General features: G+C 35.9%; 1 protein-coding gene across 10 annotated transcripts in view; it reads right to left on the reverse strand.

Moving 5' to 3' along the window:
• Positions 1-4,029: 4,029 nt before the first annotated feature.
• Positions 4,030-26,509, reverse strand: part of TEX15 (testis expressed 15, meiosis and synapsis associated) — a 99,373-nt gene continuing 76,893 nt past the window's right edge. For 7 of the 10 annotated variants that reach the window (XM_042983141.1, XM_042983139.1, XM_042983140.1 and 4 more), the window contains 4 exons: positions 15,158-22,497; positions 12,765-12,823; positions 9,577-10,694; positions 4,030-6,118 (listed from right to left, as the gene is read on the reverse strand). In XM_042983141.1, coding sequence (XP_042839075.1) covers positions 6,081-6,118; positions 9,577-10,694; positions 12,765-12,823; positions 15,158-22,497 — 8,555 coding nt within the window. In that variant the 3' untranslated portion in view covers positions 4,030-6,080. The remainder of the gene's footprint in view (positions 6,119-9,576; positions 10,695-12,764; positions 12,824-15,157; positions 22,498-26,509) is intronic. The other 3 variants (XM_042983145.1, XM_042983147.1, XM_042983148.1) reach the window with 3 other exon arrangements.

Here is a 26,509-nt window from a genome sequence, read left to right on the forward strand (position 1 = left end):
GACTAAAAACTAGTTTTCTCACCCTGCTTTTTGGGTTCCTGATCTAGGAGCCTGCAATAAGAAGTTTCTCCTACAACCTTCTGTGAGTACTCATCAAATGGCAAAGTAAAAACAATCTGTTAGTGAATATCCTGGGTGTTACTTTTTTTTTAAAGATTTTTTTACAGATTTTATTTCTTGGGGCGCCTGGGTGGCTCAGTTGGTTAATCATCTGACTTCAGCTCAGGTCATGATCCCACAGTTTGTGAGTTCGAGCCCCACATCACACGCTCTGTGCTGACAGCTCAGAGCCTGGAGCCTGCTTTGGATTCTGTCTCCCTCTCTCTCTGCCCCTCCCCACTTGTGCTCTGTCTCTCAAAAATAAATGGAAAAAAAATTTTAAACTATAAAAAAAAGATTTTATTTTTTAAGTAATCTCCACACCCAATGTGGGGCTTGGACTCACAACCCCGAGGATCAAGAGTTGCATGCTCTATCGACTAACCCAGCCAGGTGCCCTTATTTTTTTTTAAGTAGTCTCTACTCCCAGTGTGGGGCTTGAACCCATAACCCCAAGATCAAGAGTTTCATGCACTACTGATTGAGCCAGCCAGGCACCCCATGGGTGCTCCCTTTAGATGTCAGTCATAGTAAAAAAAACCAAACCAACCCCAAGATTTGAGGGTGGGAATGACAAAAATTTTCTTGCTTTCCTAAAGACAAAATGAAAATCCATTCCACTCAGTATAAATATACTCCAAGTTACAAATAGCAAATGTGTATCATGCATCTTTTATTGCTGAGCTCAGCCATATGCTGGACATTTGGAATTAAAGAATCAATGAGACATTTCTGGCTTGAAAGGAGCTTACAGTCTTTGTAAGAGTGGGAGACGCATGCAAGAAACCAGCCATTAAAACAAAGTGAGATAAATAATGTGAAAAATGCTTCTGCTTGGTGTTAATAGGTCTTAAGAGGAAGACTATATAATTCATCCTACTGGGATTTAGGAATACTTGTAAGAGTAAGGCAACCCAAAGATGAGTCTTGAACAATCTTTTTTGAGTTATACATGTTGAAAAGTTGAGATGTCTTTATTTTTAGAAAGAGAGAGAGAAAGAGACAGCATCAGTGGGAGAGGGGCAGAGAGAGGAAGAGGGAGAATCTCAAGCAGGCTCCATGCTCAGCACAAAGTGTGATGTTGGGTTTGATCCCACGACACCGCGTCATGACCTGAGCTGAAATCAAGGGTCAGATGCTGAACTGACTGAGCCACCCAGGAGCCCCAAGAGGTCTTTAGACAGAGGAGACACACGTGAATGCATAACTTAAAGCATTCCACTGACATTATGTGTGTGGGTCTATGCAATATGGGGAAGTAAGAGGGATACACATCACACCATCAGTCTCCTATGGAATGATTTAAGTTGATGAAGAGGAACAAGAGACTTAACATCCTTGACAAGATCTCAATCTGGCATAGTAACTTGGCATTATCTGTTGGCCGAACCCTTGGTTTACCACAGGAGTGAAGGGAAGTACAAGCACATCCTATAGAACATATCCCTGGTTAAAGTATTCCTGGCAGGACTCTTCCTTTTTATTTTTATTTTTAAATTGTGAAATACATAACAAAATTTACCACTCTAACCATTTTTTAACTTTACAATTCAGTAGTAATATTCTCATTAATATTCAGACATGGTTTTAAAACACCTTGGTTGGGAATCAGTGGATTAGGAGTCATCAATTACTTGACTTAGAACTTCCAACATGAAAAACACACTCACTTCTTAATATAACTAAAATATTAGCCAAAGGATTATAATTATTTGTATGCACATAGAGCAATTATTTTTTAATTGAACATGCAAAAATCTAAGATTACTGTAATGCTTTCTGCATATTCTGTAATTCAAAATTTAAAAGGGATTATGTATTAAGTACACAAATTGATGTATGGAATTAAAAATGCAGGTAACATGTCAAAGAAGAGAAATTTAAGACAGATCTTACATTCTTTTAATCCAACAATACTGGAAACTTTTAACTGACGTTCACAAAGACGACCTGCGGTATGAAAATATCTTGAAGGGTCCTCTGAATGAATTCATTATGAAATAAGCAAATAATGCTTTCCTTCATGGGGCTGACATAAAGATTAGTTGATGCATGCACAAACAGAATAGCATACTTTTAGCACAAGTCACATGATCAGTAATTGTTGACTAAATGTAAATGAAATCTTTAACCAAACATGTTCAATTGACTAGTTTTCTCAAAACAAATGTTTTCACATAAAAAAATGAACCTGTCATAGACCTAAGTATTATTCTTATCAAATAAAGGAAAATACACTTTAAAAATGAAAGGAGTTACAAATCCCAAGATATATGCAGCTTCCTGTGACAAATTAGAATGCAATGTATTAAGAGATTAAGAGTTCCAAAGAATATTTCAGAGGAAGCTTCTTACAAATTAAAGAACCAGAGGGGTTCTTTAATGGTTACAAGATTCAGAAATAAGATAGTAACAATAAAGCAGGCGGCAGAGTTTACACCTCAAGAAATGAGTAGGATTTATAGCCTTACAAAATTTTCGTCTTAATTTCTAACAAGTTCTTTTAAATCTTATTTCCACATTGCATTACTAAGCAACAACTTCTTACTTTCTCAGTTTCTTGTCATTAGCTAAGAATCTGTAGTCACTGCTCTTATAATTATATTCATCAGAGAAAATTTAATTTTCTTCCTCCACAATATGCTATTTTTTAAGCTGCATGAAAAACTGGGAGTTTATCATGGTACTCAAGCACTGTCAATATTGTAAACATTGAAATCAAACTATGCCTGTAAAAAAAAACATTTAATAGTTTTAAAATGCCACATATACCTGAACATATTTTTTCCCCTAAAATTACACCCGTCAAAGGGAGTATGTATGTGGCGCCTGGGTGGCTCAGTTGGTTAAGTGTCCAACTTTGGCTCAAGTCATGATCTCATGGTTCGTGGGTTCGAGCCCTGCATCGGGCTTTGTGCTGACAGCTCAGAGCCTGGGGCCTGCTTCAGATTCTGTGTCTCCCTCTCTCTCTGATCCTCCCCTGCTTGTGCTCTGTCTCTCTCATAAACAAACATTAAAACAAAAAAGGAGTATGTATGGAGCCTTACTCTATTGCAAAGACTTAAGTCATTACTTTAAAGAATGTCTTTGGGGAAGAAATTAGCCTGAAATGACCTCAGTGAAAAGTAATTTTGATATGTACACAGATTTAAAAAGCATACACCTCAAACAACTTGTAAGTAAGGACGATCTGCCTTGGAAAATTCTGTCATTGGCTCTAATGATGGCAAAGACATTGATGTCGAAGATACATGACAGGATACAATGAAAACTGTTCTACAAAATGAGCTAAAAAAAGCATTTTAAATATTTTTATATAATATCCAATCGGTATTTAAACATGTATCTGTATGTCTAAAAAGTTTATATATTTATTTAAGTTCACTAAACAACACTTTTGGGAATCTCATTGGGGAAGTGGAGGTAGAGTCTTATCTTTGGCTAGATTCAGAACTTAGGTTGTAGAGGCACTTTTACATCAATGGAAGGCAGAGTGATATAATTAAAACAAAAGAATATAGAAGTTAGGTTGATTACCTCACTGAATATTTCAGCTTACATACGTGTCACCCAGTCATTCTCCATTCCATTACTTTGTTTCTTCCATATTACTTCTCATGATGTGATAAACACACGTTTATTACTTGTGTCTCTTGAACAGCAGGAGAACTGCATGAAGGCAGGGACTCTGGTTTATCCTATGAAACTCCAGGCAGTAAAGAAGTTTGTAGAGTGAGGGGAAAGGAAGGAAGGTGATAAAGGCAAAACCAGCTGCAGTGGATGGAGGGCTCCAGCACTTCAGTCATCTAATTCAGCCAGTTCTTTGTGGGTTGTTATTCATGTAATGGCCATGTGTAAGCCAAGGACCAACCATGTATTTGCTCATTAGTCAAGAAACAAAATAGGAAAAAAAACCCAAAACACTGAAACTAGAAGGAATTCAGTTTATTCAGATAACTCTTAAGTTCCAAAAAACAGTAATATTGACAAATAAGCAGCGTTTTTTGTTTGTTTACAATGTTTGCTCAAATTTTAATTTGCTCTTTTACTTTTAGGACCAAAGCACATATTTGAGAGGGGGAAAAAAGAAAATGCTACAGTTTTTCATGCTCTGTCTCAAAGTGCAGATTTTAAAATGTAACTGAATGTTTAGATATGTGTTTTTCATTTTTTTGGAAGAAATTAAAACTCATGAAATAAAAATATCACAAGACAGTATCAACAGAATCTGAATGTTGTTTAAAGAAAGCATCCTTTTAACATTTAACTTCTTGTTTACCTAATAGAGACATTTTTAGTAATAAATTTGTAACATCTTTCAATAACCAAGCATAAATCAAGTGACTGAGACAAAGTCATTTTTTGAATAAGTGTTAGTATTACTGTTTTAATACCTGTTCAGGAGTTCAGAATTTTAGACTATTTTCAAATAAAACAACTGTATGGACAACACCCCCCTTCCCCCACCTGTATTATTTTGATATTACTTTAATTCTGTAGTCTCCAGATTCCTTCTTTCTTTCAGTTGCAGTCTTGGCTGGACTTTTCCTCTTTACTTTCCCCTTGTTAGAAAAGAACCCTAAGTAATCTGAATTCTCTCCTATTTGGTTACTCTGGGAGGCTTACCCCGGGAGTTCTTACTGTTTTTCTAAATTGAAAAATTAGTTATTCTATGATAAATTTGGCTGAATTATACTCTTTTTGGAGGCCTGTGCTAGATAGCATAAAAAGTTTGCTCACATAAAAAGTCTGAGAAAACTCTGAGGCTCTGCTGTCTGTTCATTAGATTTAGTCAGTGCAAAGTCTGTGTCACGTTTTTTGGGCCCACTAGCACTTGGGGAAAGGTCAGGTCGAGAGGGATCTTTCTAGCTGGAATCTTACAGAAAACAGGAATGGATGTCAGTGGGCAGAGAGAGTGCTGAAGACCATAGTTATACACTACACCCCTGTTCTACGATGATTATTACTGAGACATTTTTTGCTTTTGTGGAGTGCTGGAAAAAGAAAAAAAATCTATGACCACAGGATTAAAAAACTCTATGTGCTGCATTATTTAAATCACTAAAATACAACTAAACTAATGGCATTAGCTAAAGAAATTAGTCCTTATTATTTGCTACAAAATCACTTTTAAAAAAAGTTTGGATTGTGAAATACAATACAAAAGAAATAATCTTGTGGAAAGGGCTCACTAGAAAAGGTGCTAAATGTGCTTTAATTTCAATATGATATAAAACTACTTCAAACATAAAAACTTAAAAAATCTCTACTCAAGGACAAACACAGAAAATATGCAAACGAAATTCCCTATTAAAATATAGATTGTAAGTAAAAATTGAAAATATTGAAATTAAAGGAATTTGTTGCATTAGACACAGAATTGTAAATTATATGAAGTATCAAGAATTATAAAATTATTGGTCTGATCGATCAATTAAAGTAAAAAAATCCTTTTTTAATCTAAGGTAAATGGCACAATGTTACCATAAACAATATATCAAAAAATATCAGACTTTACAAAAATCTTATTTTAAAGATTTTACTACTATTGCTTAACTTTAATCATATTAAATGTTACATTTACTCTCCTTACTCCATTAGACTAATCTCAAAAGAATCTTTATATAAGCTGTTAACAGTTGTGATAGAAACACTTCAAAATATACATTTCAAAATACTGTTAATGTTTCTGATATTGAAACATTAACCTATTGAAAATACTAGCCTATTGAAAATATAGGTATTGAAAATAGCCTAGTACAGTTCACTAAAATATTGCACGGAACTAATTTTGGTATTTTAGATGTCAGAAATCGATTTCCAATTGCATTCTATGATACGCTGTTACATTTAAACATTTTATAAAGGGCTATATGGTTTATATTTCCTACCACATTTACATATATAAAAAACCGTTAAGTAAAAAATGCTTGGAAAAACTTGTTAAATCCCCTTTATTTCAGTAGACAGAAGACTTTTTTTCATTGTCCTGGCTGAAACGGTTCTTGTTGCCATGGAACTGGAAGAAAAACCACAAAGATTTGAGATAAGTTAACAATACAGACTAATGGCACACAATAGTTTAGTGGAAGACCTGAGTTAAGTTAGAACCAAGATATTAGTCGGGGCGCCTGGGTGGCTCAGTCGTTAAGCGTCCGACTTCAGCTCAGGTCACGATCTCGCGGTATGTGAGTTCGAGCCCCGCGTCGGGCTCTGTGCTGACAGCTCAGAACCTGGAGCCTGTTTCAGATTCTGTGTCTCCCTCTCTCTCTGACCCTCCCCTGTTCATGCTCTGTCTCTCTCTGTCTCAAAAATAAATAAATGTTAAAAAAAAAAAAAAAAAGAACCAAGATATTAGAGTTCAAACTGCACATCTGCCCTTTGATAGCCATGGGATCCTGAAAAAGATATTTAAGGGTCTTCAAGAAGTACTTTCCTTATCTGTAAAGAACAGTAACATCTCTTCATCCCTCATAGGTATTCTGAGAGATTTAAATGGAGTAAAGGATTCACTGTGACTTGCACACAGGGCTCACTTGGCCCCTTCCCTTAGTTCCATTTATGGTGCTGAATACAAGCACCATGAGCAAAAACATCAATAAATGAGTCACAAGGATTTTCACACCTTTAGAAGGACGTAGTTCCTGAAAGCCTGAGAGGTGATCTCCAGATTATTTGCACTCAGGAAAACTGAGTGTTGTGCTTATTGCCTAACACTGTTAGAGTTGCTTTTGAATAATTGTTTCTTTTCCTTTTATTTTCACTTGATTAATATAACTAAGCAGGTTAACAATTAAGATTTTTGAGAATCAAAGCTGGACTTGATTCCAGAGAGATCTTTTTATTTAAGAACACAAGAAAGCTCAAACTGAGAACCTCTGTGAAACAATTGTATTCAAGATTTTCTTCTTCTGAAATGAAAATTTCTACTTTAATTCGTAGGTTTGCCACATCTACTATAGGTTGGGTGTTTAGCCTTACAGGAGCGGCAGCACATCAAGTTAATCAAAAAGGAAAAAGCACATGGGGCGCCTGGGTGGTTCAGTCCGGTGAGTGACTAACTCTTGATTCCAGCTTGGGTCATGGTCTCACGTGGGATGGAGCCCTGCGTCTGGCTGTGTGATGATGGTGCAGAGCCTGCTTGGGATTCTCGCTCTCCCTCTCTCTGCCCCTCCCTAGCACGTGTGTACTTCCTCTCAAAATAAATTAAAAAAAAAAAAGGAAAAAGGGCAGTCATATACTTCCCCACTTCCATTCCTATTTCTTTCTCCTCTCCTGTATAGTTTTTCTTCAGGTTCTGTTTTAGATGAACAATTTCCAGTCCTGTTTAAATTCATTTGGTGGGCCAGGTGGGAAGGGAAAGACACAGAGATAATTAGAATACCATATAATACTCACATGCCGTATCATGTGAGAAACGTGCATAAATAGTATAAGAGGAACTGTCATATGGGAGAACAGCAAGAAGTTCAATGTGGCCTCAACACAAAGGTAGAAGTGGTGGGAGATGAGGCTGCATATACTGTGAAGGACCCTGCATTCCAAGCTAAAATTTTTGAAATTTATCCTACAGGTCACAGAGCGTCAGTAGTAACTCCAATGATTTTTTTTAAACAAAAAAAAATTCCTTTTTTGGTTAAATGTTTATTTTGAGAGAGAAAGGGCACGAGGCAGAGGGGCAGAGAGAGAATCCGAAGCAGGCTCCATGCTGTCAGCACAGAGCCAGATTCAGGGCTTGATCTCACAAACCATGAGATCATGACCTCAGCCAAAATCAAGAGTCAGACACTTAACTGACTGAGCCACCCAGGTGCCCCTATTATCATTTTTTTGAAGTTTACTTATTTTTAGTAATCTCTACATAGCCAACATGGGGCTTGAACTCATGCCCCTGGGATCAAGAGTCGCATACTCTTCTGACTAGCTAGCCAGGAGACCTGGGAAATAACTTTTTAATTTGAAAAAAATTCTCTTACATTTCTCTATTTAAGACCTTAAAAGATTGTTAACTTTACTTATGATACACATTACCTCTGATGGTAGAATACTGGGGTGTTAGTGAAAAATTGTAGTTTTTGCAGAATTATTAATAATTGTTTTTAAAATTTGATTTAATACTGGTGTATATAAATTTTAATTTTAAAAATTTATGTTCTAATTATGATATTAAAATTTTTTTTTTAATGTTTATTTTTGAGAGAGACAGAGTGCGAGTGGGGAAGGGGCAGAGACAGAGGGAGACCCAGAATCCGAAGCAGGCTCCAGGCTTCAAGCTGTCAGCACAGAGCCTGACACGGGGTTTGAATTCATGAGAACCTTGAGATCATGACCTGAGCTGAAGTCAGATGTTAAACCAACTGAGCCAACCAGGCACCCCTAATCATGGTATTTTATAAATAGAATTGTGCTTAAGAGAAAAAAATTACAACTTCTAGTGGCAAATTACTAAGTTGTTTCACGTATGCCCAAATATTATATTAGAATACCAAGAGAAAGAGGGGCGACTAGGTGGCTTAGGTGATTCAATGTCCCAACTCTTGATTTTGGCTCAGGTCATGATCTGAGGGTCATGGGATCCAGCCCAGCATCATGCTCCATGCTGAGCATAAAGCCTGCTTAAGATTCTCTCTTTCCCTCTGCCCCTCTACCCAGCTCACTCTCTCTCTTAAAAAAAAAAAAAAAAAAAAAAAAAAGAGAAAGGTTGCTTTATCAGATTGAAATTTCTTTGCCAAATTGGTTTTTTACTCTTTTTTTCCTCCACTTATCAATATAATGTATTTTCACAGTAGGAAATCTAGAAAATATAAAAAGCACTCTCCACAATCCCCCGATTTATTATGCAGAAGCAAACAAATTAAAATGTTGCATTTCATTTCAGTATTTCTAGGCATTTTTTTTTAAGTCTATTTATTTTTAAGAGAGAGCAAGTATGGGCATGAGTAGGGGAGAGGCAGAGAGAGAGAGACACACACACACAGGGAGAGAGAGAATCTCAAGCAGGCTCCATGCTGTCAGCATGGTGCCCGACATGGTGCTAGATCCCAGGACCCTGGGATCATGACCTGAGCCAAAATCAAGAGTCAGATGCTTAACTGACTGAGACACCCAGGCACCCTTAGTCATTTATTTACACAGGTATATTTATATGACATAGTTTTTAAAACTGCCATTGAAAATGTTTATAAACTCTGTGATTGTTGCATTGTATTTTGCAGTGTGGATTAACTATAACTTACTTAACTATTTCCCAAAGTTGGGTTTTACTAAAGGACATATTTGTGATATTACTAGTCTTTGACAGCCAGATTCCCATGTGACAACATAATTCAACTGCCGAAGATAGGAACAAGACTACAAATCTACACAGAAAAATGACTGCTATATATATCACCATCTGTTGTAAATTCCATTTACATGAATGTACAAAAATAAAAGTAAAAACTCAATAAAGTGAACGTTAAAACGTATAAAACTCACCGTAAGTCCAAGGAACTTGTGGAAGCACACCTGAATCAGGAGGGTAAGGGTATGCAGCTTGTGGGAACGCTTGATGGGGAGCATACTGTGAAAAAATCGGCTGCTGAAAATGATAAGAAACAGGCATTTGAGATTGAAAATGCCCATTCACTGGCACCAAGTCGTTTGCTTGTGGCTCCCCAGAAAAGTAACCAGAATATTGAGAGTACAAAAGATTAGAATGTGCATTTTGGACGGTACTTGCAATTGCAGTCAACATCGCAGAAGGAGGCGGCTGTACTTCGTATGATGTTATCCCATGGTATGTCTGGGTAATGGAGCTGCCACTGCTGTTGCTGTAATGATAAACACACCATGTGTAGTAAGGATATGAAGTTCCAAACGGGTGCTGAGAAGAATTATATATTGGGGTACATGCAGACTGTGGAAGTTCGTTCCAACATGCTGCAGCATTCTGAGTTAGGACTTTGGAATTTTCATTATTCTGTTGTTCAGAAAAAGATTGTTCTGTGGTTTGATTTACACTGAGGGTTATGTTCCCAGATGCTCCAACAGGTATAGTATTGGGACTGAATGTATCCTTCATGCATTTTCCTTTTAACTCAGTTTTTGCAGGCTGTGTTTTATTTACTTGAAGAACAGGAAATTTGTCCTGGATAAATTTGGATTCTGAAGGATTGGTGCATGCAGAATTTTTAATAGATGAATTTAATATTTCATGATCTTGAAGTTCAAAGACAGTGTTATTTGTTTCTAAATTGGCAGGGATGTCCCTAAATATGCCATCTACACTTTTTTGTTCACAACTCGCAAAACAACAATCTTTCTTATCACTCTTTGTTTCAGCAGCACTAAAATTCACATCCCTTTTCTTCATGCTACTTAAGTTTCCCTGTTGTCCAGTGAAATCTTCTGAAGTATGAGATGAAATATTAGTTAAATCTATTTTGCCCTCTGACTTTGATATGCAAGTGTCTTTTAAGTTCTTTAAAGGTAAAAGTGAGCCAAGTAGTGATCTTTCCATTTCAGCCTTTTTTGGAGATACATGGTTTCTTTTCAGATTGTCAGATGAACTTGGTCCTATTTCACTTTCACTTTCGAGATGAGATCTTGTAGTCCTATTAAGTGTAACACATATATACAAACAACTTTAAATATATGGAGTCCCCAATTTTAATATAAACATGTATGTGAAATTTTTATTCAGAAGAATTCTTAAGATTTACATTTTCTCTATCAGCAGTATATATGTAACTTATTTACCCAGTTTTACTCCCTTGCCTTGAATTTAGCTACTTTTCCTGCTGACGGTGATAATATTCCACGTTTCAAATGTATTTCTAATATATTTTGAAATACATATAGTGCAGTCAATATTGTAATTACTTTATGCATTGGACAATTCCTAGCAGAGGTGTTTAGAAGTAGGCAACTATGTCCAATATTTTACTGTAGTTTTGCATACATATACCTCCAACTGTTGATGATCTTCGTTACTTGTAAATGGTTATATGTAACTGATGAAACTACCAGCTGTGCCCTGCCCCTGCCAAAGACCACCTTCTGTCATCAGGAGCTACTAAGGTATTTTGTCTGCTCAAGGTTGAGAATAGGAAACACAGACCTCCAGAATACCATGCCAATTTAATATCCTTGACATTTCTACCTAAATTTAGACAATTTCAAGCAGGCTGAAGGAAGTATCCACTAGGGAAATGTCTAGAGTCAGATAGCTAATATAGGTCCCCAGGATAATTATATTTTTTTGGTGTCTCACCAAATTCTTTGAATTGCATGTGGAAAAGAACATGTTGAAAAGAAAAAAGTAATCACTGCTCCCCAGTCAAGAGAAATTAATTTTTGGCCTGGAATTTATATATCTAATTCATGAAACTAAAAGCCTCGTAGTTTACTTAATCCAGCTTCTCTCAAAGGCAGCTGAGTGACAACCTACATCATCATCCAATCCCATGTAACACTTTGACATTTTGCAGAGACTACAGTTTGGACTTTATCACATTTCCAATGAAGTTTCAGTAATGTCTCAACCCTATAGATTGACAGCAGCCTGTATGGTCATTCTTTTATGTACTCTCTTAGAGGATATTCTTCCATGAAGACAGCACCCTGTATTAAACTTATCTTTGAACTTATTTTCTGCTATGTGAGACAAAGTTCGATTCTCTGAGTAGCAAATACCACCTAGATTTAGTTACCAAAACTAAGATGATTATAGAAGTGGTTTATGTTAACCCTTTACAAACCTATTCATCTTTATGCCACTATGCAATTATTTCAAGAGTCTAGAAAACGATTCTAGAAATGTAGTAAATAAAATGTGTATCGAAAAGAGCAAAACCAAGTAAGACAGAAATGAGAATGCTAATCTTTTGTATTCCATATTACTCATTCTCCTTCATAAAACAGAAAAAAAAACATGGAAAAAAAATGAAGCTTGTCATAAACTGAAAATATTACAGAGCTGAATGAAATAAGAGATGGTCCACATGTCCAGTGGGACCATTTCATGTCAAAATGAAAAAATATAAACAGTGTAGTGAATTTTTCATAAAAATAATTCAGTTCAAAAATAATAAAAATAATTCATTAAAGGTTTTAAAGCATCCTTTCATGAAAACAGTTGTGTATTTATAATATACGTACGCGTGTTTATGACCAAATTCTTAGTAATATAAGTCAGCAATTTCTATCTTTTAACCAATTTTGAAATGATTGGTCTGTAACAATTACAAGTTTAAAAAACTCAATCTAATCACTTGTTATATTATTTCATCTCCTTTTTTAGCCAACCAGCTACTAATCCCCATCAATTCTTTAAGTAATGTCTGTCAAGTATGAATTTTACTTTCTTCCTCTAAAAAAAATCACTCTTCTCTAACTTGCTACTTCTATCTCTACTCAGAACTTCCTTATCTTTAAATCACTTAAAAAATACATTTCACAGGACATTACCCTTTAATACTTACAGAATGAAGTTCAAAGTCTTTAAATCTTAATAAAGCACTGTATAATCTGAAACCTTATTCTCCCCCTCCTAAATTTACTCTTGTCCTTTAAGTTACAGGTATGATCCAATAGAGGTATGTACATAAATGTCTTGGTATTGTTCCTTAGTATGTGCTTAGTTCTGTTTAGTTTTTCTTTACGTAGGTCTGCTGGCAACCTACCTGGAATCCTTGAATGTTGCCTTTTCTCTGTTGATTTTTGTGACATCTTTTATGTCAACCTGTGTTTAAAAGTTACAAAGAGAACCGACATTGGCAATGTTATAAAATACAATACATACATATTTTCATCACAGGTACTTACAATTGCTTGTTTGGTCATCATCTAAAATGCACTGTCTAAAACAACATTCATTAATGATCCTCCTACCTTCAAAAACCAGTGATTCTGTTGGACTTCCCATTATGTCTTAAATGTTTGGAGAAACTTTGAAATAAACAATTTACAATATTTTTTTATCCCCATATCTCACAACAGATCTTGGGGTCCATTTAGCACTGCCTTTTTTTTTAAATACATACTCTTTTTAGTAAACCGGTTTTTAAGCTCCATTGTTAAATAATTGCCAGATATGGACTTTCTTTAAGTTTATTTATTTTGAGAGAGAGCGTAAGTGGGGAAGGGGCAGAGAGAGGGACAGAGAAATCCCAAACTGGCTCTGTGCTGCCAGTGCAGAGCCCGACATGGGGCTCCATCTTATGAACCATGAAATCATGACCTGAGCCGAAATCAAGAGTTGGATGCTTCACACACTGAGTCAACCAGGTGCCCCTGGACTTTCTTTTTTCAGGCTGTCAGACAGCACCCTCTTGTAAGCCTTGGGTGACTTGCTACTCCCAACTGTCCTCAGAATCTCTACCCTTTAAATCACTGAAAAACACATTTCACAGGATGTTACGCTTCAATACAGAATGAAGTTCAAACTCTTTTTGCCTATATTTTAGACATTCTATAATCTGAAACAGTATTTGTCTCCATCTTTAGCTTACTACTTGTCCACTAAATTAAATTTTTGTTCCAGACTTAATTTGAAACTCATTTCTCAAATAATGTCAATAAACATTGTATCTTTGCTCATATTATTTTCCACAACTTAGATACCCCTGCTTCATTTTAATCTTCATCAAATACCATTTTTTCCTAATTTAAGGCAATGCTTTGGCCTATGCTCTTCCATGAAATTAAAAAACACAATTTTTTTGTTGTTACTTTTCTTCTCAATACTTACAATACCTTTTTATTATTCTCATTTTACTCTTGATGTGGAGTATTACTGTTGTTTTGGATGTATGCTTACAAACTGGTTGTTTATTAAGCATTTTCCTATAAACACAGTGAAATAAATGATTGGTTTCCTGGTGTCTAGAATTAGTTTAACTAACAAACACAATTACAGTAAGCTGAGAAAAAAATCCCATTTTTCATTTTGCATATAGGTTTCTCTTCTGAACTGAAATTCCCAAAAAATTATTTTAAGAGAAGCCTCTGAGGGTAGAGTAGAGGCAAGTATCAGTTTATTATGGGCCCTGGAGCTAGACTGCCTGGTTTTATATCTGGGCTTACCCATTTACTAACTCTGTAACCCTGGGAAAGTGACTCGACCTTTCTATGTGTCTGTTTTCATACCTTTACATAAGGTAATAACAGTACCTACATCATAAAGATTTTGTGAAGAATAAAGAGTTAATACTTGTGCATTTATTACAACAGTGCCAGGTATAAAATAAATATTTTCTATAATTTGTTAAATAAAACTTGTTTATGTAGGACTTCTTGTAACTCCTTTATAATCATCTATTGAAAAATATCGGTCCTGGGGTGGATGGGTGGCTCAGTCAGTTGAGCGTCGGACTCTTGATTTTGGCTCAGGTCATGATGATCTCATGGTACTGAAATTGAGTCCCATGTCAACGTGGAGCCTGCTTGAAATTCTCTTTCTCTCTCTCTCTCTCTCCCCCCGCCCTCCTCTGACCCTCTCCCTCCCTCGCATGCTCTCTCTAAAGTTAAGAAAAAAATCTGTTCTATTTTTCCATGTGGATGATAATGGTCAAGAACACAGGTTCCATTAGCCAATTTTTAATACTTACTACATCAAGTATAGCCTTGTTATATAGGAGTTACTCAATAAATTACTAACTTACTCACATTCACATTGGACTATTCCTTAAGAAGTTATATAAATTTACATTCTTCCAAGAAATGTTTTCCAAATTAAAAAATTTAATTGTACGTTTAAAAATAAGTATTTGCAAGGTATTTCTCATATAGAGAAACATTTCACTTTATTATAAAGATAATAAAAACTGTTTCATCCAATTCTTTTTTTAAAGTAAGCTCTATGCCCATTATGGGGCTCCACCGTTGGTGAATGCTCCACCGACTAAGCCAACCAGGCACCCCTAATCCAATTCTATAGTTAGTAAATTCATTTTGCAAGGTAATATTCAAAGCATTCTCAATTTTTACCAATCTGCAAACTACTTGTTTGAAGAGTAGACTTGTTCTCAAAAATAATACTTACTTACATAGGCTTTTGTTTTAAAACATTTGTTACCTTTTGTTTTTTACAGCTGGAAACAGTAGTGTTTTTCTGTTGTTTTTGAGGGTCTCCACATTTGTCTACAGTGATAGATCGTTTTTCAGAAGAATGTGAAACAGTTTTCATTATGCACTCTGAAATTGAGGGCACCTTCATATAAATACTAGATTTATTGCTATCCTTCCTAGGTTTTACATGCACGTTCGTTTTTTCTTTTCCCTGCAGTTGGGAAGTCTTCTTTCTGTTATGTAGCATTTGGCACAAAATAAAGGAAATGGTTAATTCAGCATTTTTAGTACATATTATCTTCATATGTTCAATAGTTTTCATGACTTTCATAATATGGGCCATTTTCCCTAAATCTTTCCGAGGGGCAGCCATTATATTTTCGAGCAGTGCAGAAAACTGGTTGTGGCTGTATTCCAGCTCTGTCATTGTGTTTCCGTAATTTATGGATGCTATACATGGCACAAAGTCAATATATGTGGAAACGGAATACTGAGACTTCTTTAGAAGTTTTTGTATTTCTGTAAGTTCCTGAAGTTCTCTTGAGAGCAAATGAAGAGCGTATGAGCAATTAACAGCTTCACTATATTTGTAAATAATATCCAGATCTTTCTTAAGTTCAGAAATAGCAGTCTCTATGACTTTCCAAAGGCAATCTGTTGAGTTATCTTTAAGAAATGAAAAAGAAGCCATTTTTTCCTGGCAGTGAACCAGCTCAGGAAGAAGTGACAAATCAAACCAAAGCATACCTCGAAACCTCTGTTTGTCTAGTTTCTTTGCCATTGAGTTTTTAAGAAAGTGAATGGTTTCTGAAAGCATGACAATTTCAATATAGGTTTCAATGGCTGCAGGCTTTAAAATTATGGCCCCATGATTGTGGTTTTTCACCATGTCCAAAACGTTTTCTTCTGTGATAAAAATGTTATCTATGTTCTCTTCTTGCAGCATCTGAAAGTATTTTTTTAAAATTTCTAGGTGTTCGGTACATCTCAAAGTGAGGTCCTGTAATTTCTTAGAGTCTGCAAATTCAGCTTGATCTAGTATTTCGCTAATACAACAGATATCTGGGTGTGAAAGCAAAGTACTGTTAAACCCACAGTTTTCTAGGGTAACTGGTGCTTTGTTTATTAGATCATCTGACTTTCTGGAAGCAATCTCCATATTCTCAAGCGCAGTATTAGAAATTTGTTCACTGCTTAAATCCTTAGACAATGTATCATATATCTTTTTCAACTTAGAAAAAGCACACTGATTCATTTTGAGTAGCATTTCTCTATTCTCTCCTGAGTATATTTTGCTGAAAGATTCTCTCTTCTCTTTCCAAATAAGACTTTTTGCAGCATCAAAAAAGATATGTTCCAGACCATAAAGAGATATTTTAATACTTATTGCCTCACTGCTCTTAATAAAATTAACTTTAGAGGTGATCATTTCTATGATAATCCACAAATGGTCTTGTTTTCCTGGATAGGAATCAACTTTAGGAGAGTCCCCATACATACCAATCAGCTTTAAAGTACTTTTTCTTAAGGTTTCTAGGTCTCCTAAACTATCTCCAAAGTTAACTCCACAGGTAAATGGAACAGAAAGAGAAAAGTCAAAGCAATCAGAACAACGCTTCATTACTGCTTCACACTCATTAATCTGTCGTTTGTATTTTAAGAATGCATAGTATGAATTATTTTCCCTTTTGGTTTCCTCAAATAATTCAATTAACTGATCATGATAGTTTTGTAACTCACAGAATGCATTATACTTCAATCTTCCTTGAAAAGCAGGATAGAAGTTGGATTGTTGTTGAAATCCACGTGGTCTACCAAGCAGCTCACTGTACAGTGTTTCATCATACCAGAGCAAGCTTCGGTAGGTTGGTTCACCTCCTAAGAGCCTTCTTTTGTTTTCAATGAATTGAATAGTTTCCATCATCATTTGGAGTTCTACCAAGGAGTCAACAGCACATGGCTTTAATTTGTGTCTGCAATTATTCCACAGGTTTTGTTCTACTAATAGTTCTCTTGAAATCAGGATTTGTTCGAGAGAACATTCTTGGTTTCTTTCAAAAGCTTCAACAAATAAAGGGAGAATACTTTGACAGGCCTTAGTTTCTTCCAGTAGAATCTGCAAAGATGATGTTTCATCTGCCCTTCTCAAAATCTGAGCTAGCCTGGCTGTAAGAGCTGAATGATTAGCTGAGCAATGTTTCTCTTTTAATCCATTCGTGTATGATGCAGCCTTATTCTCAGGAGTAGAGACTTCGGAAGTTTGAGAGTCAGTATGTAAAACAGGAATAGGATTCATTCCTATAATGCCTGGTTTAGAATTACAGGCTATTTCCGAATGCAATGCAGAGTCAGACTGAGGGTCATTACTAACTTTAACTCCCCCTTCTTCCTCTCTTTTGTTAAGATGATTAGAAACTGGGTTATTCAAAGCGACTGCCTCAGTAATGTTTTCAACGTTTAGATGAGAATCAATCAAGTTATTTTTAATTGTTTTCTTGCTTAAGTAGGAGGATTCTTCTAAGATCTTGTTCTTTTGATTTTTGAACGGAGTCTTAACAGTGCATCCTTCAGTCATGCTTTTTTTGTGAAGTGAATCTCTTGCTTTTTCTGCTTGTTTAACTTTCCACATTTTTCTGTCCCAAATGTCTTTATTTGCCATACACTTTTTTGAAGAAGAACCCTTCATATTATCTTTTAAGAGCAAATAACTATCATTGGAAAATAGTTCCTTCATTGTATTTTTCCTACAACTTTTACTTTCTTCAGTTACTAATCTGAGACCCAACTCAGAATCCTCAAGAACATGTGATTCATTCCCATCTATATGGAAGCAATTACTTGAAGAACATTGTTCTGTCTTTAGAAGTTCCTTTCCATCACATCCTGGCTGGCAGTGTGGTACATTGGTGGATGTTGTAAAAGAATCTACAGCAAAAACTCTCTGTTTATCCAAATAAGATTCTGAAGATTCTCCTTCACTGTCTGTCACTGCTGTGGTTGATAACAATTGAGGAATACTGTCAGACTTTTTGTGTGTTATCAGAGTTAGATTTAATGGGTCCTTAAGGAAGTTTTCTGGAACAGTGCCTGGTTTGGAGCTCTGATTAGCAGCTGTCCGTTCTTCTACAGGCAAATTTACTTCCAGGTTGCCTTTACAATCAGATAAAATAAGGTTATCTGGTGTGCAGACATCAACGTTTAAAAGGTGCTTGATATCTGATTCTAAAACTGAAATAACTATGTCAGTTTTTACCTTTGTGTGTGTTATACAGGTTGCATTATAACTTGTGTCTGTGCTAAAACTTACTTTGTCTTCTTTTATGCAACTTAATGATACTGAATTACTCTTATTTATTACTTTATTAGTCTCGGAATTGTTTTCTGCATCCTTAATATTGTGTGCTGAGTGGTTCTCAGGATTTTCATATTTATTAATGTTTGATAAAAACTTTATGCCAACTTGATTTTCTTTTTCAGTTATTTTCTCATCTGGGCAGGCTGGGGAAAATAGACATCCAGTTTTTCCAGAAAACAGCTGAAGTTCTGATGATCTTCGATTTCTCATCCGGCTCTTGTTATAAGCGGAATGACTGGCACTTTGGGATGTGGAGCACAGGGCTAACTGTGACTCAGGATACTCGAAATCACAAAATTCCCTTACATGAATGGTGGTGTGACTTCCGGAGACACTGCTGGCCATACTTCTCTTAGAAATGCACTCTGCGATTCTCGCTCTACTTGCTTTGTAAGACTTGGGCTTTGATACATGAGTTAATGATTTATCCACTTCAAATCCCAAAGCTCTTTTCTCTCCTGGTTTGCCGTATTTTCTTTTTGACAAAAAATGTTTAGTGGAATAATATCTTCTTTCAGACACAGAGCTATAACCTTGAAGGTCACAACTTTCCCAGAAATTATTGCATATTATTGCATATGATTTTGGTAATGGGCCTTTTCTTTTTTCTCCTACTTTAGCTATAAGTTGCAAAGACGTGTGAACTCTTCTATGAGCTTTTTTTAAATGAAGAACAGCTCTGTCAAGTCTTCTGGAAAGACGTTTGCTTTTGCATAAAGATGCTTCACTATTTAGAATATCAAGGACACTCCTGATGTGTTTTTCCGACTTTGAAAAGGTTTTAATTCGTCCTTGGGATAATGAAGAAAAATGTTCAGAAGAGTCTAGACTGGTTAGTCTCCTCTTCTTCCCATAAATTTCACGACGTCTTACATCCTTATGTGGTGTGTTCTGGTCCCTAAAAGGCATACGTCGCTTTCTTTTGCTAATTCTTGATTGTGTGTCCTTTTTACTTGTAATATCATTACAATCAGTTTTTGACCCTGTCAAGGAACATCTGCTTTCATTATTTAATGCTGTGACATTAGAGGGTTCAGTAGGCAAAGGTCCACTGTTTTGTTTTTCAGACACATGATTCACTTGTGTATTATGACTCACATCAAGAGAAAGAGCAATTTCAGACTTATTCACTAGTCCTGATTCTTGCCTTCTATTACCAAATTCATCTTCACATGGATAACCTGAATTTTCACCAGAGCAGTGGGAATACATTTCAAATCCTGACACTTTCCCCTCCTCATTTATTTCTGGTCCTGTGGTTTTAGTTATGTATTTGCAAAAATTATCTTTCAATGCAAGGGATTCAAAAGTGGGATTGAATCCTGGCATTAATGTATTAGTGATTCTAATTTGTAAATCTGGAAGTAAAAGTGGATTGAGCTCTCCTTTGTTTTTTTGTGTAGAGGGATAAAAACAAATACTTTTCTTAGGGTAATGCTGATCACTATTCTCGTTTCTTCTGGAGCTTTTCCTAACTTCCCTCTCCCCATTATTGCTTCCTAGTAGACCTTCCCAATCAATACGAGACTTCAGAGTTTCATATATGGCCCTAAATTCTTCACATGGATCATTTCTATGGCTATGTTGTTGAATTAGAAAAGCATCATCACACTGTTCCAATCCTACTTCAATCTTATTTTCCAATTTGAAACTCTGAAGAACTGAAGTATCACTTACTGACTGATGAAATGAGTCATGTAATTTATTGTTATCCATATCCATTTCACAATCAGAAACCCTATGTTTTACTAACAACCCAAAATCTAGACTCTCAGAAGAACAAGTTTCTTTAATCTGGTATCTTTGGTGATCTTCACGATCTGTGCCCGATGTAGGCACCGTAGCACCAGCTGTCTGCACTGCAGTACTTGAGGCTTCATGTTCTGAAGACCCTTCAACTTTGGGAAATGCTGTGTAAGCCAAATGCTCTACAGTCCTGCCAGTATTTGGAGCATCTTTTTGTTGTGTGGCAGTCATAGTGTCTTCATTTTCTAACAATGTAGCTTCTGTTGACACATGTCTTTCCCCCGAACTCAAATTAAATGTACAACATTCTTCAGAACTAAGAATTTCTACATTGTTGTAATTTTTATTCTCCCTTCTTTCATCTGTGTTGGTGTAACTTTGGTTTGTATGAAAACCCTGCTTCTCCTCTCCATATATATTTTCTCTGCTTTCTGTAGACAAGGCAATGTCTTCCTCTTTAGCCTCATTTTCATTTTCTTTATCATTATCTCCTTGTTCTCTGAAATCAATATTCAGGTGTGTATCACTGTGCAACTCTGCATTACAGAACAGAGTATGACCTTCATCAATTTGAAAAGTTTCTCCACAGTCTCTTTGTATGTTCTCTAATGACACTGGGTCATTTTCATTTCTTCCATGGACACATACATATTCTCTAGTTATGTTATAATCTGAGTTGTCATGAGTTGGTTTAATGTCATGAGATGAAATAATTGTATCAATTGGCAGTTCTTTGACCTGGGGAATGTCTTTTGCTTCCTGGAAAGCATCAGTCACAATGCTAACACAGTTTTGATTTGGTTTTCCCAGTTTTAGTTCCATTAGTTTTTGAGAAACTGCAAAACTTGTATGAATGTTATCTTCATAATCTAAAGAGAGTTGAGGATGCTTCTGTGAAAGGCTCTCCACTCTTTGTAATTCCAAACTTAGATGATCTAGCTCATATTCATCCTTTGTGGTAGATGTGGAAGATTTTTGTATTTCTAATTCTTGAGCAATTAATATTTGATCACAATTTTTCCCATAAGAATCAAGACTCTCATCCTCTTTGTATTCTTGGTACAAAGAAATATAATTATCTACTGAACTGACTTTTGCTTCCTTAGTAAAATCAATTTCCTTCCACAAAACCTGCTTTTCTCCATGTTTGGAATTATTTTCGGGGCCAGTGAAGTCTCTCATTTCTCCAATATTTTGGGTGTACTCATGTATGCTTTCTTTCCTTTGGAGAGGAAAAGCTGTAGACATTTGCTGACCAGTCTGAGATACAGTTTCTAAATTAGAAGACCATGACTCCAGAGAGATGTGATTACTGTGCCCTTTTGTACAAATATTCACTGATTCATAAGAGTTATGTGCTTCACTGTTTTCTTCAATTAAAAGTGGGATGTTGCTTCTCAGTTCAGATCTCTGGGCTTCTTCCTCATTGTGTTTTTGGTTCTCAACTTCTGAAAGTACATTTGGCAAACACATTGGAAAGGAAAAATTATCTTGGCCCTTACGCTGTCCTGCTGGGGTAATTTTACTGGGAATTGTATAATCATAGTTGTTAAAGTCCAAGTTGTGAGCTTGAGATTGTGAACCATCAAAAGAAATTTTGAAGCTAGGGGCATCCAAACAATTAGTAAGAACAGAATGATCACCAGGCACAACTTCAGATGAGGAGGCAGAATTATTTGGCATAGATGATAGATTTATTTCTGAATTCACAAAATCTAAACTCTTCTCAAGTGGCAAAATCTCATTTAAATCTGTAATATTATTATGTTTTCCTATGCTTTCTTCTCTCCTCATCAGTCTTGGGTCTTTAATGAGTTTTGAAGTAATAACTGTGCTTGATCCAGTATTGTTATGAAGGGGGAAAGCAGCAGAAAGACCACTTAAAGTATTTTTGAGATGTGCCAAATTTAACATGGGGTCACCATTAACACTTTCTCTGGTATCACTGGGAATAAATGAAAGACCTGAATCATATATATGAGAAGTGTCTCTACATTCTGCTAAATTGTGCTCCATCTGTCCACCGTATGTTTCATATACAGAAATGTTTCCATTTTTCACATTTCCATAGGAATTAGAAATATTTGTGTTGGAAGGATTTATCTCTGAATTTAGTGAGCCGCAAGAACAGTTTTCCTGAACAAATGGATCTACAGGTTTCCTGAAATGTTCAAAGACGACAGTAGCATCTTTTCCTTTTCCAATTCTTTTGGCAACTGTACAGTTATTCAGAGAGCAGGTTCTTTCTGTAGAAATAATAAGAAAATTAAGAAAAAATAGGAAGGAAAGGGTTTCTACATTCAACCCTTAATTCAAATAAACTATGTCATAGGTGGTTTTTTCTTTTTTTCTTTTAATGCTTATTTATATTTGAGAGAGAGACAGAGAGACAGAGCATGAATGGGGGAGGGGCAGAGAGAGAGGGAGACACAGAATCCAAAGCAGGCTCCAGGCTCCGAGCTGTCAGCACAGGCCCGATGTGGGACTTGAGCTCACAAACCATAAGATCATGACCTGAGTTGAAGTTGGATGCTTAACCGAGCCACTCAGGCACCGCAGTCATAAGTGGTTTTAAATGAAAGTTCGATAAATAGCCTAATGCTGATTAAAGTATGTGTCTCAGAAAAAGCAAGGTGAGAAGAAGATGAAAGACAAACCAATAAAATATAAATGATGTACCAGGAAACTGTGTCCTAGAGGCCTTACGAAGAAAGTATTTACCATAAAGTTTTTTGAATTGTGACAAATACAAAGAATAGAAAAATTAAAAAGGAATAAAAACACATTGCTCAAAGACTAGGTATTTCTTATATTAATTTCGTATATTCAGATACTTAATAATAGAATCTACATATTAATAGGCAAAATTGTCTCCCCCTTTTATCTACTGTTACCTTGAGAAAGAAAACAGGAAAGAAACGGGAATGAGGTGAGGAAACAGATCAAAAAGGACCCAAAAAATCCTTCCCAGGAGCAAAAGCAAAGCACTACCCCTGTTCCACTAAAATAAGTATTCCTGCAAGTAATATATACAAACAAAAATCTTGACAATGAAAGCAAATTTTCTCTTATAATTTATAGAAATTTATTCCTAAAATTTCACAAATAACTACATACAATAACAAAGGAACTTATAAGAATGCATATTTACCAAGTAAGCCATTCATAAATTCATAGATAACACCATAAAAATATATTTATTAAAACAAATTAATGATGAGAAATTGTGAGATTTATGACATATACGAAACTATAATCATATTACTGGGAAGTACCATGAAATTCTTTTTCACGATATATCGAAAGATAGCTTTGTTGAAGATTTCTAAATTCTATAACCACTTGTAATTATATACATTTTAAGGTTTATTTATTTATTTTGAGAGAGAGAGTGCAAGTGAGGGACAGGTAGAGAGAGGCAAAGAGGAAGAATCCCAAGCAGTCTTTGCGTCAACATTGCAAAAGAGTCCGATGCAGGGCTGGAATTCACAAACTGTGAGATCATAACCTGAGCCAAAGTCGGATGCTTAATCAACTGAGCCACCAAGGTGCACCTGTAACTATACTTTTTAATTATAATAAGCTATAGTAGAAATCTGACCATAACAGAGATGTAGTTCTTAAGAGGAGGAGCTGCAGTGGACAGAAGAAAAGGTGGATCCCTATACTCACTCCAAAATAAAATTCATTGAAAAAAAAAATAAAGCCATGAAAGTATTAGAAGAAAAGACAGAGATGGTTTTATAATCCTGAGGTAGAAAAGTACTTTTTAAGAATGCCTGGAGATCAGAAAACTAGAAATTAAGAAATGATGTCAATTACATGTAAATTAAATACCTTAGTAGGTCAAAACTCATGATAAACAAAACTTGGACAAACTGGTACGAAGTATTTTCTGAACGAGCAAGCTTTGTACATCATTACACATATATTAGAGTGCATAAAGAGTATACAGACACATTCAAAAGATTAATAAACAGATACTGCAATAGAAATGTGAGCAAGTGTAAGAACAGGAAAATCACAAATAAAAATTGTCAACAAACACAAAAAGATGTCCAACTCCACTAAATAAACAGAGCCATATTTAAAAACTGCTTAGACTGGCAAAGACTACAAAGAATAATTAATATTCTGCAGATGTAATAAACACTCTTATACTGTTCATGGGAGTATGAACCGGTACTAATTTCCTGGGAAGTAAATCTACAGTTTTCAGCAAAATGTAATACATAATACCCAGTAAATCTATTTTTAGAAATGTTTTACTTATTTTTTGAGAGAGCACAGGCAGGGGAGGGGCAAAGAGAGAGGGGAACAGAGGATCTAAAGCAGGCTTTGTGCTGACAGGATGACAGCAGTGAGCCTTGTGTGGGGCTTGAACTCGTGAACCACAAGATCATAACCTGAGCTGAAGTCAGATGCTCAACTGACAGTCACCCAGGTGCCCCTCCAGTAAATCCATTTTTATGCATTCATTATTCTGATATACTTGCATAAATAACATATACACAAGGATTTTTAGTACCATAATCCAAGACAGCTGGAAGCCAGAAACCTAACTATCAATATGAGACTGGTTAAGATTTCAAGATCTACTACAAAGCTACAGTAATCAAAACAGTATGTTACTGGCACATAAAGAGACACACAAGCTTCCAGTTATAGAATGAATATGTCAAGGGAGTAAAAGGCACAGCGGGCAGAATACAGTCAATGATATTGTAACAGCGTTACATGGTGACAGATGGTAGCTACACTTGTGGAGAGCATAGAATACTACAGAGAAGAGCTGGATCACTATGTTGTACACCTGAAACTAATGTAACATTGTGTGTCACCTATAGGCAAATTAAAATATTTGAGAGAGCAGAAGCAGGGGAGTGACAGAGGGAGAGGGAGAGAGAGAGAATCTTAAGCAGGCTCCATGCCCAGTATAGAGCCTGACATGGGACTCAAGCTCACAATGGTGAGATCATGACCTCAGCTGAAATCAACAGTAAGATGCTTAACTGACTGAGCCCTCCAGGCATCCCTCAAATAAAAAAAAATTTAAAAACGAGACTGGGTAGGGGTGCCTGCAGGGTACAGTCAGTTAAGCCTCTGACTCTTGATTTCGGCTCAGGTCATGATCCCATGGGTTTGAGGCCCGCATCGGGCTCTGCGCTGACTGCATGGAGCCTGCTTTCGATCCTCTCCCCCCCTCTCTGCCCCTCCCCTGCTTGTACTCTCTCTCAAAATAAGTAAACTTGAAAAAATGGGACTGGTTAAATAAATACGGCATATCAAGAATTATAAAAGTACTGTATGTATGTACTATACAAATACACTAGAAAAATAATGTTATGGAGCTGTTACAAAGATTAAGACAGGGGTGTCTAGGTGGCTCAGTCAGTTAAGTGTCTGACTCCTCATTTCGGCGCATGTCATGATCTCACGGATTTTTTGGTTCAAGCCCTGTGCTGGGCTCTACACCATGAGTGAACTAACAGTGTGGACCCTGCTTGGGATTTTCCCTCTCCTCTCTCTCTGCCCTTCCCCTGCTCACACACAGTCTCTCTCTCTCTCTCAAAATAAATAGACTTAAAAAAAAAGATTAAGACAAATTAATACAAAGCAACATGGGAAAAGAAACTTAAATCAGTTTAATAACCTGAATTTCATAAATGTATGGTAAATGCATATTAACATATACATAATATTAATTAATAAAGTACTTAATGGGAATGCCAGGTATGGTTTTTCTGATGTCTTATACACATTAACTAATTTAATCTTCATAACATTCCCATTTTATTGATAAGGAAATAAAGAATTATTTGCCCAAGATCACAATTTATAAGCAGCAGAACCTTAATCACTAGGTTACATTATTCACTTAAACTGGATGAAGGCGCTTTAAATTTATTCCCATTTTTAGCAGTCTCACCAAACAACACAGAAAAAAGGAGAACAAAAAACCCAACATCTTCATAATATAAGAAACTGTAAGAAAATGAAATTACAATCACAAAGCAAACTACCAAATAGTTATTAGCACCATGTATTCTGTGATGATGGAAATGTTCTTTATCTATGCTATCCAGTACAGTAGCCAATAGCCACATGTAGTTACTGAGCACTTGGAATGTGGGCAAGTACATAAACAAGGGGTGGTGTGAATGAGGAATTAACATTTTTATTAATTTTAACTAATTTAGGTTTAAATAGCCACATGTGACTAAAAGGCTATTGTACTGGATAGCAAAGATCTAGACT

This window comes from Panthera tigris, chromosome B1 (genome assembly GCF_018350195.1).
Source record: "Panthera tigris isolate Pti1 chromosome B1, P.tigris_Pti1_mat1.1, whole genome shotgun sequence".
NCBI classification, from domain to species: domain Eukaryota; kingdom Metazoa; phylum Chordata; class Mammalia; order Carnivora; family Felidae; genus Panthera; species Panthera tigris.